Genomic DNA, 18,386 nt, shown 5'->3' with positions numbered 1-18,386 from the left:
CCAAATGCTCTAAAGATGACTTCATCCTCAGAACAAATATTCTGGAAGACATACAGATGTCTAAAACAGTTATCCTTTAGGAGGCTGTAGTCAATTAAAGGAAACAGTATATGAACACAAATAATTGTAATGCAAGGTAGTACATAGTTTATGTTATTTAAGTTTTATAAACAAAAGTGCTATAGTAGTTCAGAGAGGGCATACTATAAAGCTATAATAATTTCATTTTTGACTGAGGTGATCAGAAAAGGCAAGTTGGCATTTGAGCTGTGCCTTGAAGAATCCATAGGATTTCACTTGTTGGAGCTGGAAGGAAAGGGCCCAGAAACAGGGAATTCTAGGAGGCATGCCTCAATGGAGTCATGGAACAGAAGGATGGAGATATAAAGGTATACAACATATTCCTGGAATGGTGATTGAGTTAGTTTTCCTGGACTAGTTAATGGGGCCTGGATTGTGAAGTGCTTTGAATATCTAGTTGAGGGGACTGGACTTTGTCCTATAATCTATGGGGATCCATTCAACAAGTTTTGATTAGGGAAATGTTGTTTTTCATTTGTTTCAGTTGTATATGACTCTTTGTGACCACATTTGAGGTTTTCTTGGCAAAGGTAGTGGAGTGGTTTGCCATTTCTTTCTCCAGCTCATTTTATAAATGAAGAAACTGAGGCAAATAGCTTAAGTCACTTGTGTCTGATGCTGGATTTAAGCTCTGATCTTCTTGACTCCAGATCCGGCACTCTATCCACTGGGCCACATAGCTGCCTATGATTAGGGAAATAATATGATAAAAAGATACACAAGGAGATTAATCTTCCAAGGATACCATTGATGCATGGGAGTAGGGAAGAAATTGGAGGTGAAGAATATGTAGATGCAGTAATAGAGACATCAGGTTATGACAGCCTAAACTAGGATTGAAAAAGGAGGGGGCTGATAGATGTGAGAAATATTGTTGAAAAGTAATTGTCAGGACTTGGTAGCTGATTAGATGTAAGAGGTGAGGGAGAGAGAAGACTGTCCTTTTGGGGTTAACTGCCAGAAGCTTTGAAATGTGTCAGCTTCTTGGGTAATGATACTAGAAGAGTTTCATCATAATCATACTTATGTTTTCTTCAACTTCTGCTTTTTGGAATAGTTGGTTGAATTTGAAAATATTCTCTTAAAGATTTTTTTTTTTTTTGAAAACGGAAGGGAAAGAATACAAAACAGTGAACTGGGGAAGGGACTGTGCAGACATGAAGGGAAGAGGGTTGGTATGTCATGAAACTCTCACTTACCTGAACCCAACAAAGTGACATTGCACGCAGAGTTTGATGTAGAAATCTATTAGACTCAACAGAGAAATAGGCAGAAACAGTGAGGGGGGGATGTTGGAGTTTAAGAGAGAGAGAGAGAGTGGTATAGAAACAAAAACCTTAAATTTTGGAAGGTGAATGGTAGAAGGGGGCTTAATAGCAAAGAAAAAATGCAAGAATCAGTGATTAGGGTCATCTTCTTACTCTCCCTTGTTGTCTTTATGAAAAAAGGGAAAACTGTGTTTTTGATTGAGGAAATATATGGTTAATGATAAAAAAAAAACTATTAATGTTAATGGATGCACTTAGCATAAAATTGGAGAGAACAGAATAGTAGAGAAGGTAGAATCTAATATTGTGTGTTGTTTACAGTAGATATGCTTGAAACATAAGCATTCACAATTAAAATGGGGGAGTGGAGCAGAATTTATTATGGTTCAGGAAAACTAAAAACCACAGGGGTTAGCAATCACGGGCTCAGACAAGGCAACAGTAAAAAATAGATGTGCCTAAAACAGAGAAGTAGCCAAACTGCATTATCTTTAAAGGATCCATACAGAATGAAATGATGTCAGTATTTATTAAGTATGTGCCAAATGTTCCACAAGTTATCACTTAAGTACTTAAAAAGAAAAGTTAGAGCATAGGGAGAGAGAATAACACTATTTTAGAATCATATTCTCCAAAACCATGATTAAAAAAAATCTTGTCTCTTATATTTCAAAAGATACCAGTGCCTTCCCTCTAAAATTACCCACAATTTTCCCTGTTTATATTTTGTATATACCGTATATGGTTATTTGCATGTTGTTTCCTCCAGTATGTTGAGGTTTGGGGTAATTTTTGCCTTTCTTTTTATCTGCCCCACAATGCCTGGCACATAGTAATTGCTTAATAAATTCTTATCGACTGATGAAAAATAGAAATTGCTCAGATCTATTAGGATGAGAGGGCAAATCAAAGATAGAATCCACCAGTTATCTCCTGAAAGAAATCTCTAAAGGAAAAGTCCCAGGAATGTCATAGCCCAGATTCAGGCTTTTACATTAAAGAAAAAAATATTTACATATCCATGAAGAAGTTGCTGTTTGTTCTTTGTTCTTGAAGAGGACCATGGCATAAGGAAGGTGATGCTATGACATGCAAATGAATTGAATTTATGTGAGGGAGGGCTGTGCAAAGTTGCCAGCCTTACTTTCTTTCCTGGAGCCATCTGGATCCACTGGCCAGAGATGGATCAAGACAACTGGAGGTGGTCCAGGATGCAGTGGGGGACCTTGGTTTTTTCAAACTAAGGTGTCTAAGAGGTTTCATTTAGACTGAGGCAGCACCTATTCAGTGTTTAAGGCTTAATAAAAAAAAAAAAAAAGCAAAAAATAGCCTTTAAAAAAATAGATTTGGGAGGGGAAGACCCTCAGAGTTTCTGGCCAAAACGGAAGTGGTTCAGGCAAAAAGGAACTATACTCAGAATCACACAGAATCTGGCAGCTTCTTCTATGATTGAGAGAAGATATTGGAAAATAATATTCCAAAAGGCAAAAGATAAGAATTTATTCCAAAAATAAATTCCTGTTAAAGATGAGTATAATTTTATAGAGAGAATAAAGTGGATCTTTAAGGGAGTAGAGGACATTTAAGCATTCCACAAGAAAAGACCAGAGTTGATTAGGAATTTTGAAATATGAAACTTTGAAATGAGGAACTTTCAAATAATTTGAAAACAAAAGTTAAAAGAAACCTAGGAAGGCAAACTTATTAGAGCATTTAGAAGGGGCTTTAGGATGATGATGTTCTAACATTCTAGTGGAGTCCGAAGAAAGAAGTACCCTTGTAGAAATCTTATTGTCCTCAAAGAAGATTGAGGTACTTAAATAAGAAAAGTCATGCCCTGGAGATTTGAAGAAGAGAAAGAGGAGAGAGTGAAAGGGCCACTCTAGTGTACAAAGGAGGAGGGAAGGGATGGAACTGGCCCTTTCCCATAATGATGTATATAGAAACGTGGAAAGGGGTAGGTAGAAATGAACTTTACTGTTATCTGAAAGGGACAAAGTGAACACGCACACAGATTTGGTATAGAAATACAAATTGAGATTCAAGGAGTGGGATGGAATTAAGAGGGGAAATAATAGCAAGGATAGAATTATAAGCAAAACATATTTCCTGATCCTGAGGGGGGGTGGGAAGTAGAAGAGAGGAGAAAAAAACAAGCAAACCAAAAAGCTAGAATCCAAGGGGATACCTTAGCTTTCCTCCTAGGGAACTGGGGAATTGCTGACCAAACTGAGATGTGTGAATATAAAGGAATGTTTTTGTGCCATGAGAAATGATGGCAGAGATGAACCTAATGCAACTGAGGTGAACAGAGTCAAGAGAACAATTTATACATGGAGAGAAGATTTATGTAGAAAAAACAACTTCAGAACTCTGATTATTGCAGGGACCAGCTGTGTCTCACCCACATTTGGGCAAGGTGTTGGGCACAAGGTGCAGAAAGAGACCTATATTTTTAAATACAGCTATTGTGTGGATTTGCTTTGCTTGATTTTGTTTACCTGTTATAAGTATTTTTTTCTCCCCTTTCCATTTTAAATTGGGAATAGGAGATGGGAGGGGCTAGCAATAGCCAAAAAGTGATGCCAAAAAGTAGTAAGTTGTTACATCCCTAAAAACAATCAACAGAAGAGAACACAAAGAAGTTCAGAAGGAAGCACAGACAGGTAGGACAGTTTTGAAAGTAACGTGTAGAATTTACATTTCAAAATAGCAGGTGGTATAAAATGGTTTCCCAGTTTCATTTAAAATCCTGTGTATGGAAATAGTCCTTTTTTGGCGTTTAAGTCCAGAATTTTAAAAATATATGTAATTCAGACAAATAGACTAGATATTTTAATCTTAAAATAATTGTTGGGTCAGAAAGAACAAATTGTAGAAACAATAAATAATTTCATCAAAGCAAAGGAGACCATAGAAACAATATATGAAAAATTTTGGGGTACAGCCAAAGCAATCCTTAGAGGACTGGGAAAATTTATATCTCTAAACACTTGCAACAGCCAAAGAGAAAAAGAACAGATTAATCAATTGGGAATACAACTAAAAAAAAAGCCGCAACACCTTGAAAAGCAGAAAATAAAAAAAAAACTCCAACTAAACACAAAAATAAATATTCTGATAAGTAAGAAATAAACAAAAACATCATTGAATTGATAAATTAAAGGAATTGTTTTTTGAAAAAAACTAATAAAATTTATAAACTTTTAACTAATTTGATTAAGCAAAGAGGAAAACCCAATTATCACTACCAAAAATGAAAAAAAAATGCCTCACAACAAATGAAAGGGAAATAAAGGAAATGATTAGAAACTATTTTGGTCAACTAAGTATGCTAGCATAAGTAAGAATATATGAAATAAATGTTTTTAAAAATATAAAATACTCAGAATAATAGAAGAAATAGAAAATCAAGTCCTGGATTTTGTGTTTTCTAGGACTATTTGCATTTATAATTAAACAATTAAACATTTGAAGAATTCTGATATATATATAATTATCAAAAATAGGAAAAGAGGGGATCCTGCCAAATACCGTTTTTGTTTTTGAAGCAAGTATACTCTTTGTACCTTAAACAAGGAAAGGTAAAACAGAGGAAGAAAACTATAGACCAGAAATGTTAGATTCAAGGGTGACAAAACTCTTTCCTGATTAAAATGTAATTCGGAAATAGCCAAATAAATATACAATACAAGTTAGATTATGTTAATTTGTGACTTTCTCAGTTCATATGCACTGGCAGGGATCCTTTTCTATTTGAGTTTGCCATCATTGCTATAGACCACTCCTATCCCAAATGAGTATCCTTGTAAAAATACAGGATAAAATATGATCAAAGAAGCTACAGCAACGTAATGAAAAGATTGTCTACTAGGACTAGGTTGAACTTACCATAGAAAACGAGGGTTCATTCAGCTATAAATATGATAAACCATATTAATAACAAACATGATAAAATTCACATGGTTATGTCAGTAGATGCAGAAAATGCTTTTTGATAACCACCCTTTTTTATGAAAAACATCAAAAACATTGCAATAAATGGATATTTAATAAATGGATATTGCAATACATGGATATTAATATTGTAAATAGCATCTATCTAAAGCCAAGGGCTACCATTATCTATAATGGGAAAATGGTTGCGGCCTTTCCAATAGCATCAAGGTAAAGCAAAGATATAATTTGTTATCATTGATAGACCACTGAAAATAATAATTTGATACAGTTCTAGAAATGCCCATTATAGCAAAAATATATGGAAATGGAACCAAAGGAGCAAGTAAAAAAAGAGTTATTTTGTCTTTTTTGCAGATATGATGACTTATTAGGAGATTCATGGAGATTCCATTAAAAATTAATTGAAAAAAATAACAGTAAAGTAGGATATTAAATAAACCCCCAGAATCATTAACATTTTTGTGAATTATCCACAAAATAGAACAAAGGGAAATCCTATTTACAATAGCTACTGAATAGATAAAATATTTAGTTTATCTATTTCAAGAGAAATTATATGAACTCAACTATAAAATTTTTTGCAGAAACATATTTTAAATAACAGGAAAGATATTATTTTCTTATGATTGGGCCTTGTCAATACTACTTAAATTAATTTTTAGTGACATACCAAAAAAACAGATTAACAGCTACTCCATAGAACTAGACATAATAACAACAACAAATATTTGGTGGAAAAAAAGCTTAAGAATTTCAAGGGAAATAATGAAATTAAATGGGAAGGAAGGGAGTCTAGCAGTATCAGATCTCAAACTATACTATAAAGCAGTAATCACCAAAACTATTTGGTGCTTATTAAAAAAATAGAAAGGTTGATCAGTGGCAGAGCCTTACATAAGATCCAGAAACAATGAAACCTAGTGTGATAGTGTTTCATAGATCCAAGGACACAAATTACTGGGGTAAGGATTCAGTTTTTAATAGAAATCATAGTTTGAAAGAAATTAAGTTTAGATTAAACATTTCAGTCAGACCTAGATATAATAAAATGGAAAGAGATAAAATGGTAAATTTGTTTACATAAAATTGAGCATTTTTTACGTAACAAATACAATGCAGTTAAAATATGAAGAGACCCCATTGCATCCTGGCTCATCTCCAGTCATCTTGATGAATATCTGTTCACTGGATTCAGATGGCTGTGGAGGAGAAGTGAGGCTGGTGATGTGCACAGCCCTCCCTCACTCAAAACCTTTGTTTTGAGTGGAAGTGTGTCAAGTGGAAGTCATATCATCATTTTTCTGCTGGCATGGTCTTCTTCAGCAGTGAAGGGTGAACATGACAACAATAAACATCCCCCTAAGGGTAGGACAGCTCCTAATTGTTTAAGAATGGCTTCTAAGGAAAAGAGACCTGAAATCAGTACATTGCTTTTCTTCCATAAAAATGTGTCATAGTTTGGACAATCTAACGATTCTTAGGTTAGAACACAAAAGAAGCTGACAGTGTAAGTAAGGAGGATTTTGTTATCCTTTTTAGAGTTTCGTTTCTAAGGCTCCATGGCCATGACAATGTCTAGGTTCCAGGTGTTAGATAATAACTCCCAGAAGAGTCCCCACGATTTCTAGATAGTAATTTCTGGAATCATAGTGATAGGCAGTCATCCTGAGGCTGCGCCATGAGATATGGGGTGACATAATGCGGTATTTACTGTGCTTGTGCCGAATGATGATATTGCTAAAGTTAACCTGTGAGGCTATTGCTGGCATCATTTGGGGATATTTGCTGGCCTTCTTTGTTGCCCTAAAAGGCAGGAGGGCACTGGTCAGTGAGTGGGGAACCCTTAGGGTTGAATGCACAAGCTGAAGTGCTGTGTGTGCCCTGATCCCCATCAAGGCTTGGGGGGAATCTGTGTTTGCCTCAACCTGCCCTATTGAGACTTGAGGGGATTTAGGGGAGCTGTGCCTATCTTGATTGACCCCTTTGAGACATAGGGGTAGTTGTTCCCCTCCTTCTCCGGCCCCTGAGAGAAGGCTGATTAGGGAATGCTGTAGGAGCTGGTGCTCTCATTATCAGCAACTGCCTTCTTGTCTGACCAGATCGAGAGTGAATGTGTTCTAGCAGCCCTACTGTGTGCTAGTGTTGTCTTACACTTAGATTCACCAGATGGAGCTCATTGTCTTGGAGCAAAGTTTGGTGATAATCTCATTTTCTCTGGTCACTGTGATCAGGGTGACATGTGGACATTTGTTATAAACAGTTAAATTCTAGAAGGAACAAATTGTTAGGAATTCATTATTTGTACTGGAGGATATAGCCATCTCTATAAGATTCATTAAGAGTGTAACAATATTTATGACATTAAAATACAAACCTTTCAGGTGCGATTGAACAAAATTTTCTTATAGCATTGTGTGGTATATTTGCTATTGGGTGTGTGTATATGTATGCTAGAGTTTTCTAAAAGACTGGATTAGATGACCTTGGAATAAAACACCATTTTTTCAGAACAACTTTTAAGTTGTTTCTTTTATTTATTTACTTTTTGCCCTCAAGTTGTATAGTTGAAGTTATTTTAAAATTATGTAGAACATCCTAATCTAACACAATCATGATACTCAATAAAATAGTAAAAATACAATTCTTTATGCGATGATATATATCTCTTTTGTGTTCTTCAGTGAGATTTTAAAAAGTTGTTATTGTCTTTGGTCCATTAAGTGATAACTTGTTCTGAGTGCTCTCTTCTCCCTCCCTGCTTGTCTCCTCACTTCCTGAAGGTTTAAATAAAAATAAGGAATTCTCCACCAACGTCCTAAATTCACGACTCGGGACGTGGAGATAGGCCTGCATTTTTGAGGCAATGCCATTAGAATGCAAGCCCTGGAAGTCTGCATCAAGCTTGAAAGGCTTCAGGTGTGGCTGTGGTGATGAACTGCTTATCTGCTGTGTGAAGGCGAAGTCTGAAGAAACTGTAGTTTGCTTTAGAATGAGGAAGTTTTTGACTTTCAAAGACCATCTGTTGAGTTGTTTTACAGGTTTTACATTAGAGGGGAATTCACATTGCTGAAAAGAAAGCCTTTTGAAATATCTAAGTATAGAAATCCCTATTGCTCTTCCACGAGGACTGAAGTATAGAGTTAGGGGTGGGATTTAAAAAGGAGAGGAAAGATTCCAAACCAACAAGCTAGCTTCAGCTGTTGGAAAAATCTCATCTCTGCTTTTTTTTTTTTAAAAATCAATTAAAAGACTCACACAGTAACACTAAATAAGCTTTGAAGCTGTGCTTAATGTACATTACTTGAAAATCAGAAACCATAGCTACTTTGAAATTACCAAATTGTATTGTATCACTGCACAATTGATTTGATGTTTTCAGCCACCTCATCTTCTTTGCTTGTAAATCTGGTTAGTTGTTGAACGACTGGCAATTAGTAGATGACTCCAAATTTGAAATTTACTCAAACATTAAATATGTAGTCTGAGCCAACTTTGCAGTTATTTATTTAAAAAAAACCCAAAACGGAAAAACCCTATTCCCTTCAAATTACCATCTCCCTCTATTATCAATAATTGGTTTGGCTGTTGGATTGATCAGAGTTCTTTAGTCTTTCAAAATTATTTTTCTTACTCTCTAAGTTGTTCTGGCTCTGATCTCCTACCTTTTCATTAGTTCATACAAGTCTTCCCAGGTTTCTCTCAAACTATGCCTTTTGTAATTTCTTATGGTGTAATTATTCTATTAAATTCATATATGATGATTTGTTCAACTGTTCCCTAATTACTTGTTTCCAGTTCTTTGATACAACTAAAAGAGCCCCTATAAATGTTTTTGTAGGTAAGGGTCATTTCTCTCCTTCTGTGGTCTCTTTGGGAGATAGACTCAGTAGTGCTATTGCTACGTCAGTGGGTGGGCACAGTTTAATGACTTTGAGCTCATAGTTCTACATTGCTTTCCAGAATGACCAGACCATTTCACATCTCCAGCAGTAGTACGTAAGTGTGTTTGTTCTCCTAGAGCCACTCCAAAAATTGTTCTTTTTTTATCTTAGCCAATCTGATGTATGAGGTGCAGCATTTCTATAATTATTATTGATTTATTTATTTTTTTCAAATGATTGTTGATAGCTTAGATTTCTTCCTTTGAGAAATGCCTGTTCATTTGAACATTTATCTGTCCTTCTTATATTTTTGAATAATTCCTTATATAGAGGTAAATTCTTGCAAATTTATAGTTACCTGGATATTCACTTCCCACGATCCTACAATCATTGAATTTTATAGCTGGAAGAGATTTCTGAGATAATCCTTAGAGAAAGGAATAAAGGAGCTGGTGAAATTGATTTCATGTAGTAAAGGGCAGCAGTAAACATCCTTTTATGAAACATTTGGTCATGTTACCTTGCATTGTTTATAATGAGTTTAGGTAAAGGGATCGCCATGTCAATAATTGAAGTTTATTTTTAAGATCCATTGTGGAGAATAAAGTAGAGGAATATTCTAAAGGCCTTTACAAGATATTCTAAACCAAATCCACTACTAACCATTTAGTAGAAAGGTGGACAAACAGGAGAATAGAAAGAAATGTTAGAAATTGTTGTTTGTATTTAAAAAATACTCCAGTGGACCTGTGATCTCAAGTGAGTGGGCATTTCCTTTATCAATGTGGATCATAACCCACCTGTTTCCATCCATTTTGGGCAACTCTGGTCCATGTCCCACAAATCCTATACAAGGGATCCATACCATTTACGTAGGGTCTTCTTTGTGTCATCTTGACGTTGTAAGAATATCAGTGGAGCACATGAGGTGTCTATTGGTCATACTTCACTCTTGCCATCTTACCAGTCTATTTTATTTTTTGATCATTTCTCTCTTTGACATCCTTACTACTGCTTCTCATTTGTAATTCCCTGGTTATAGTGTATTACATTCTGTTCATGTCCGTCATAGTAAAATGGGGAAATAACATGAGGTAGTCAATAGAAGGAAGGTACTAGCATTACTGGAGATGAGTAGAGGCTTCCTGTAGAAATAAGATTTCAGCTGGGGGTTAAAATGAAGCCAGAATGTGGAGATGAAGAGGGAGGGTATTTGGGAACAGCCAGTGAAAATGCCGGGGATTTGTAGGTGGAGCGTCTTGTTCAGGGGAGAGTAAGGCCAGTTTTCCTGGATTGTAAAGAACTTGGAAGAGAGTCACATGTAAGAATACTGGAAAGAGGGGACCAGATTGTGAATGGCTTTGAATGCCAGCAGAGGATTTTATAAACAAATCTACATTTTTGCTAAATCCAAAAATGTATGTTTCATTCCATATCTTAAGTCTATCACCTCTGTCAGGCTCTGGTTATCATGCTTCTCTTGGGCCTCATGAATTATGGTTAGTCTTTGGGTTTATCAAGTTCCTAAGTCTTTCACAGTTGTTTGTCTTTACAGGATTGTTGTTATATAAATTGTTCTGGTTCTGCTCGCCTCACTCTGCCTTAGTTCATGCAAGTCTTCCCAGAGTTTTCCGTCCCATTCCCTCTGACATTTCCTACAGCATGGTAGCACTTTATGCCCATAATTTGTCTAGGCATTCACCCATTGATGGACATTTTAGTGGCTAGCTCTTTACCATCATAAAATGAGTTACTATAAGTGTTAGTCTTTTTTTTTCTTTTAAAAAATTAATGAACTGGGCAAACATCAACAAATATAAACACTGGTATGTTTGTAAACGAAGCATACTAAAAACTCAGGAAAAGAGGGTTATATGTATATGTGAGTATAGTTGTGTATCTATTATACACAGCACTAAAAAATTTTAAGCCTAAGGTATTGAAACCAACACTGATGCTTGTTTTTGTGGACTTCTGAACTACCGTCTCTCTTTTTCTGTATCACTATCAATGCTTTCTGGGTCTCAGTTAACCACCATTTTTAGTGTCCAAATTACCTGATAGTGTGTAAAAACCAAAAACTTAACAGAAAACTCCTTGGTTCCATAAAGGTAGTGTAGAAGTCTGTGTTGCTCCCAGTACTTAATTTGTACTGTTCCTGAATCCTTCCTGTGGTCTTGGTTGCACATTTTTGATGGAGCTGTGTAAGAAAACTGACTAGACTCTTAACACCAGTGTTAACACCACCTTAGCTCATGAATCTTATGTACTTGAAGTACTATCATATTTTCTGAATGTTCCACATATTTGATACCCTTTATTCTCCATCTTTATTTTATCTTCATACTTGATTTTCTCTACAGGTGTACCATCAGATCCAAGCGACTGAACATCCTTCATTTGTTGCTGCAGCTTTTGGAATTAACATTTGCAGGCATTTTAAATGTGTACTGGTGAATCTCTCATGCTGGAGATTACGATTCTTTCTTACTAAAAGTATGTAATTTTTAGTTGTGTGAAGGAAGATTTAAAATTTTTTTCCATTGTTTATCATTTAAGTATTTAACATCTTGAACTTAATGTTATCAAGTTTATATTGTATTTTACAGTATAAAATAATTTTATAGTATCAAATAAGATGCTTGGATGAAAATTTAAATTTAAATTATAGCAATAAGAAGATGAGTATATAAAAATCTGTTATTATCATTGCTTACTAATTGTTAGCACTGTAGGAATTTAATTTGAGAACTGGTTGGAGAATTCAGATAAATGTGTGTGTCCGTTGATGTGCTGTCTAGACAAGAGCTGATTAGCATTAAAAAAAATTACTGTCCTGACTGTGATTCTTTATTATATTCACTGTCAATAGTTACAGTAAAAACGTAATTTCCCCCCTCTGCTTCCCCTTTTCTTGAAATGATCTTAATTCCTAGAATTGTGATTTATTGAAATAAATATGAAATAAAAATGGTCAGTGGAGCCATGGTTTATTAAAGATTATCTAAGATCTTGTAACTATATTTATGAGAGAAAGTAGGAAGATGAATATGATTGACTTTTTAGAATTCATTTTTAAAATCTAGCAAGGAGATAGCATCTAGGATATTTGTATTATCTAAGAAAGGTACAATAATGTTACTTGAATAAGTTCCTGTTATCTGATATTTTTAACCAAAAGCTAAGATGGGTATGTGTGTGAGATTATAGATTACATATTGATTCATATCTTTCATACTCATCAATTTTTATTAACCTTTAAGATTTTAGTTCCATTGTTACTGAAGTTACCCTGACTGTGGCGTTACATAGAACTGAGTCAGAGCTAAATGAAATTTCAAGGGATTTCTTCCCTTAGCATTTTCTCAATCCTGAAAAATGCCATAGTGCGTGAAAGATGATTTTAGATGGTACTGTACATGTTTATAAGAGAGATGGCCACAAAGGGAGGGAGACAACTTTTGAGGCATTATAATATTTAAGTTTAGGAGTTCCTTTCCTTTTCAGTTGTTTGTTTTGTGCTTTGTATCATTCTGGGGAAGGACCAAGTAAATGCTGCTGTTGAATTCAGTGCTAAAGGCTTCCCACAGAACATTATGGAGCTACTGAGGTGGCGGGGAGGTAGGGCAGTGAGAATAGTCGGCTAAGCTAGAGGACTGAATACTGATTCTCCATCGTTCCAGCTGGAACGATAAGGAGCTGGGTATCTCTTGTATTCTTTATCTTAACAAAAACAAAACAAAGAAAACAAATTCTGCTTAGAGAAGATTTGTTTGTAGCATGAAGTGCTATCTTAAGGTCACTTTTTAGAAAAGTAGAAACATAAGATTTAGAGTTGGAAGGTACCTTAGAGACTACCCCCTTATTTTATACTTGAGGACCAAAAAAACCAGAGAGGGTGATTTTACTAAGTATTACACAACTGGTAAAAATGTCAGGTGGGATTTGAACTCAGTTCCTCCACCTCTAATATTCCTTGTAACATAGTTTGCTACCTTTCTTTGGGAAATTATGAGGAATACTTTTTTGTTTTCTGTCTTACAATTTATGTGCATTGGAATATATAAAGAGGACTATATACATTGATTTTTTTTTCTTTTGGTGGTAAAGGGGAGGGGAAAGAAGAGGATGGAATGGGGTTATTAATCTGTTGTTCTACTGTTCTTTTTATATTCTTTAGAATTTGGTTGACTTTGCCATTTATTTTCTTTGTAGAAATTGCCCAGATATATTTTTACAATTACTTAACAGTAACATACTTGTATCTTATAACAAATAGATATAACAAAAGATTATAACAAAAAGTAACAAATCTCGTATCAATTTTATGTGATTAAATTAATTTTTAAAATGAATGATTAATTTTATATGAGTAAACTTTTTTTGTTGATTTTATTTTCATATCATCTTATTCTCTGAACATAACCCTGCTGATTCACCTGCTGATCGAACCTTTCTTGTTACAAAGAAAAAAAAGGGGAAAAATAGGTAGATTAGCAAATAGCTGAGTCTGACAGTGTGTGTAGTGTTTGATACTGATAACCTCTTACCTCTGCAGAGGAAAGATGTACGTTTTCTTTTCTGTTCTCTGTGGCCAAACTTGGTCATTACAATTAAACAAAATTCAGTTTTGTTTGTTTTTTGTTCTTTGCATTTATATTATTGTATTCATTATATGTGTATAGACATATGTATGTATGTATAAGTATGTTATATTAAGTTCTGTTTTTGTTCATAAAAGTCTTCCCATGCTTTTCTAAAATTTTTATATTTTTTTCCTGTTTTTCTGTTTTTTCAGCAGAGTAATATTCTATTATACTCACCTACTACAGTTTACTTAGCGATTATACAATTGATGGGTATCTATAGTATTTTGTTTCTAGTTCTTCACTACTACAAAAGTGCAGGTTTACTAAGTTTTACCATCTGTTCCACTGTATTTTGGTGTGAAAAGACCTTTCTCTCTGTCCTTAACATATATGTTAACATAGGCCTCCCAGTGGGTTCTCCATGGCAAAGAGAATGAAGATTTTAGTTACTTTCTTAGCACAATTCCATGCTTTCTAGAAAGTTTGGACCAATTCATAGTTCCACTAATAAGTGCTGAGTTAGCGCGCTTGTGTTTCTGGAGCCTCTTCCAACACTGACTATTTCCGTCTTTTGTTATCTTTGCCAATTTGCTGAGTATGAGGTGAAACCTCAGAGTTTTTTGATTGTACTTCTCTCACTGTTAGTGACAGTGATGTGGGATGAATCCTTCATATGTCCCTTAATAGTTTGACATTCTTCCTTTGAGAGGAGTTTGTTCATGTCCTTTGGCTTCTTATCCATTGTAGGGTGGTTCTTGGTCTTACATATTTGTGGTAGATTCGTATATATTTTAGGTACTAGACATTTTTTAGAGATAGTTGGTGCAAAAATTTTTCCCAGTCAACAGCTTCCCTTCTTGTCTTCTTCTCCTCTTTCTTTTCCTCCTCTTCCACTTTCTGCCCCTCCTCCTTCTTCTCCTCTCCTAACTTCTTCTCCTTTTCTTTTTAGAAAGGCTTTGAAGACAACAATGGCAGAGTCATCCAGTGAATCAGAACACTACCATCATGGTCGGCTGGATAGACGGAAGCCTCGCAGCAGCCGACGCCATACTGCAGATGTTACTGCAAAGATCCATACCTTAACAGATACTTTGCAGGTAAGTTCTCAGATGCTTGTATGTGATAGTCTTTACATAGGATGAGTCAAAAGTTTATTTTTTTTAAAAAAATGCAGTATAATGGAAAAAGAGCTAGCAGTTGCCTGTACAACTTGTAGTATGGAGTTGAGGTTTTTGTTTATACTAAAACAATTCACAGACACCATTTTCAGTATTATGAACATGTATTGAGATGACATGATAGTATAATATGATTCTAGGCTGAATTATGGTGAGGAATCTGGCTAAGGACTGATATTAGGCATGGGCAAGTTTTCTGTTCCCCTTTGAGAAAAAACGTGGGAAAGAACTCAGAGGATGTCAGGAGGACAAAGACAAAGAGAAAAGAGAGGAGGTAATAATTATAATTTATTCTGATTCTCCCACCACTGTCACCCTGTTTTTTTTTAGAATAGGCTTTGACTTTTAGTTGTTTGTACTTTTCCACATTGATTCAACAAATATTAAGTACCTGTTATGGTTAAGCTACTGTGGTGAGTTTTGGAGGTGATTTAAGCATGACTAAGACATAGCCCTAACCTTTTAAGGAGGATAATTTAGGGGCAAAACATGCTTCAAGGATCTTTGATTTTGTTGCCATGGGTACTTCTTTCTCTGAGGCAGTAGGGAAACTTGCTGTAAGCACAATCCTTTTATATCTTCGAAGATGGTCTTTGTGAGTTTTTTTTCCCTAAAATTTCATTGCCCAGTAACCAAACTTCTGGCGATGAGCCTTTCATATCTTAGACTGGTCCTCAGATGGCAGACACACAGCCTGTCACTGGGCTCATATTCAAACCCATTCTAGTTTGATAGGATCTGTCATAGCTTGTACTCTCCTGAAATAGCCTTCAAAAGCACAGGCTCATGTTCATAACATAGGCATTAGAGCAGTCTTTTCTGGAGGGTGGAACAACTAATTTATGACTGAAATTTAATATGTCTGCTTGGTAAATCTTCAGAAGTGAATGTGTCCTGTTGGGATTAAAAAACACATTTTGGAAGAAATATAATAATTAAGGGGAGACAGTGTGATGTAGTACATAGAGAGTAGGCCTTGGAGTCAGAAAGACCTGGGTTATAGTTGTTTCTCATGCATACTGACTGGGATTTTGAATAAGTGATTTCACCTCTCATTGATGTAGACTGTTCTCTAAGACTGAGTTCCAGAACAGATGCTGATTTGCAGTGATAGATGGAATTTACTCCCTGAGAGTTCTCTGTAACAATGAAATCACAAGTCAAATCCAAAACACATGCACAAAAAATAACAAAGAGTGTTGGATTTGGAGGCAGAAGGATTTGGGTTAGGTTCCTAGTTCTGTCACCTGTATACTACCTTGGTGATCTTTTACAGAGTGCCAAACCTCCCTGGGCTTGTGTCCACATCTGCAGGAGACCTTTAATTTCATCATCCTTTTATCTAACATCATTTTCTGGCAGAAATGTTTTTTGGTAGTCACTCTGACAACTTTAGCTATTAGGTAGAGGTTGAAACCTTTTTTTTTTTTGATTCTGTTAAGGTGAAGTCATGAATAAGGATACATTTTGGTATGAACAACATTGATCTTTGTTTATTTCTGTTGCATACAATTAAATGGATTTGGTCTTTGATAAAGGGATTAGTGGTGAGACCAAAGTATTTCTAGCTAGAGTACATGAGTTCTGTTGATGGTTTAGTTACTAACTTGTTATATAAACTTGAATTAGAATTTAAATTCTGATTCTGGTTCTTATCTCGTAAAGGAGATAGACATATTTTTATCCCAGGCTGATGTTAATGTTTATAAAGTAGTTTGATATACATGATATGAAAATACATAGTATAAATTAGTGGACTAAGCATTGTCATACCGTAAGACAGATGTTGGAGTCGGCAGTATGGAACACCGTTTGGGAACAATTAATGTGGTATGGTTTCTTTCTTAAGGATACTAATCGAAATCTCCGGCAAGTTGACCAGATGCTGGGACAGTATAGAGATTATAGCAATGAACAGACGGAAGCCATAGAAAATGTGAGTAGTTTTTAACATCCTTAACTTTTCTGCCTCACTTTTTTACACGCTTAGATTTTCAGCAAAAACCCTAAAGAAAACACACACAGTGGAAAATAATAGCCACTCTTTGGAGGCTCCATGTTTCAATATTTGGTTGTTTGGATTTCTATGACCCTGCTAGATTTTTTTGTAACTAGTTTATGCGAATTAGATACTTTTGGGTTTTTTATTTTTTTTATTTTTTTTTATTTTTAAATTTTTTTATTTTTTTAATGTTTAACAATCACTGCCATACAATTGCGATTTTATCCCTCCCCACCCCCCCCACTACCTCCCTCCCTCCCCACGACTGCATACAATTCTGTATAGATTCTACATATACTTTCCTATTGAGTATATTTTCACTATAGTCATGCTATGTAGTCAGACTAAGATAAATGAAAGAATCCGTATAACAAATCAGAACATGATACACAAACAGATACACATACACAAACATGATCTGCTACATTATGTGAGTGACTTCCATATTTCTCTCTCTGAGTGTGGAAGGCATTTTGCCTTGAGGTCCACCATTGGGATTTTTTTTTTTTCAGAAGTTCTTGTGTTATTACAAAAATCTAAGTCTACCAGAAAAAACTCTCACACACTGTGGTTGTTGCTGTGCATAAAGTTCTCCTGGTTCTGCTCCTTTCACTCAGCATCAGGTCATATAAGTCCTTCCAGGCCTCTCTGAAGTCTTCTTGTTCATCATTTCTTATGGCACAATAGTACTCCATTACATTCATATACCATAATTTATTCAGCCATTCCCCAGTTGATGGACATCCCCTTGACTTCCAGTTTTTGGCAACTACATAGAGTGCTGCTATAAATATTTTTGTACATGTGGGACCCTTTCCCATTTTTATGATCTCTTGGGGATATAGTCCTAGTAGCGATATTGCTGGGTCAAAGGGTATGCACATTTTTGTAGCCCTTTGGGTATAGTTCCAAATTGCTCTCCAGAATGGTTGGATGCGCTCACAGCTCCACTTTTGGGTTTTTTTTTAAGCAAAGAAGGTTGAATTTAGGAAATGAGCAAATCTAAGGTATGAATTTGTTTCTAGGATGCTTCGCTTGAAGACTTAAGAAAATAATGGTTTCCAGGACTCCTGACTAAATAAAATCCTTTTGTTTCAGTGTTTTGCTTATTCTGTCTGTGGACTTGTTTCATCTGAAATTGAATAATGCGTCTTTTGCAAGTTATTGAGTTTCTAATGAAATATTTCTTGTTGTCTACTATATTAATTACACATTTCATTAGAAAGATCAATTATCATTTGAATCTTAGCTGTTATTTATATATCTATTCTGTACTGAATTGCCTTGTAATATGTGAATAATAAGTCATACCCTCGTATTTTCTATTGGGAAAAAACAATAAAGAAATCATCATTTCTTGTAGTAAATTTAGTAATCACATAGTAATTGGGGAGCTCATTGCATCCGTACTAGGAAGCTAGTCTGTA

The 18,386-nt window shown here is 35.2% G+C and overlaps 1 protein-coding gene across 13 annotated transcripts in view; it reads left to right on the top strand.

The window, feature by feature from the left end:
* Positions 1-18,386, top strand: part of CEP128 (centrosomal protein 128) — a 559,633-nt gene that overhangs the window by 8,319 nt on the left and 532,928 nt on the right. For 9 of the 13 annotated variants that reach the window (XM_072623250.1, XM_072623249.1, XM_072623247.1 and 6 more), the window contains exons 2-3: positions 14,729-14,876; positions 16,807-16,893. In XM_072623250.1, the coding sequence (XP_072479351.1) occupies positions 14,748-14,876; positions 16,807-16,893 (216 nt within the window). In that variant the 5' untranslated portion in view covers positions 14,729-14,747. Of the gene's footprint in view, positions 1-11,553; positions 11,687-14,728; positions 14,877-16,806; positions 16,894-18,386 lie in introns of all 13 variants that reach the window. The other 4 variants (XM_072623251.1, XM_072623245.1, XM_072623252.1 and 1 more) reach the window with 2 other exon arrangements.

This window comes from Notamacropus eugenii, chromosome 7, assembly GCF_028372415.1.
Source record: "Notamacropus eugenii isolate mMacEug1 chromosome 7, mMacEug1.pri_v2, whole genome shotgun sequence".
Lineage (NCBI taxonomy): Eukaryota > Metazoa > Chordata > Mammalia > Diprotodontia > Macropodidae > Notamacropus > Notamacropus eugenii.
This window is presented reverse-complemented; position numbering and strand designations above follow the sequence as displayed.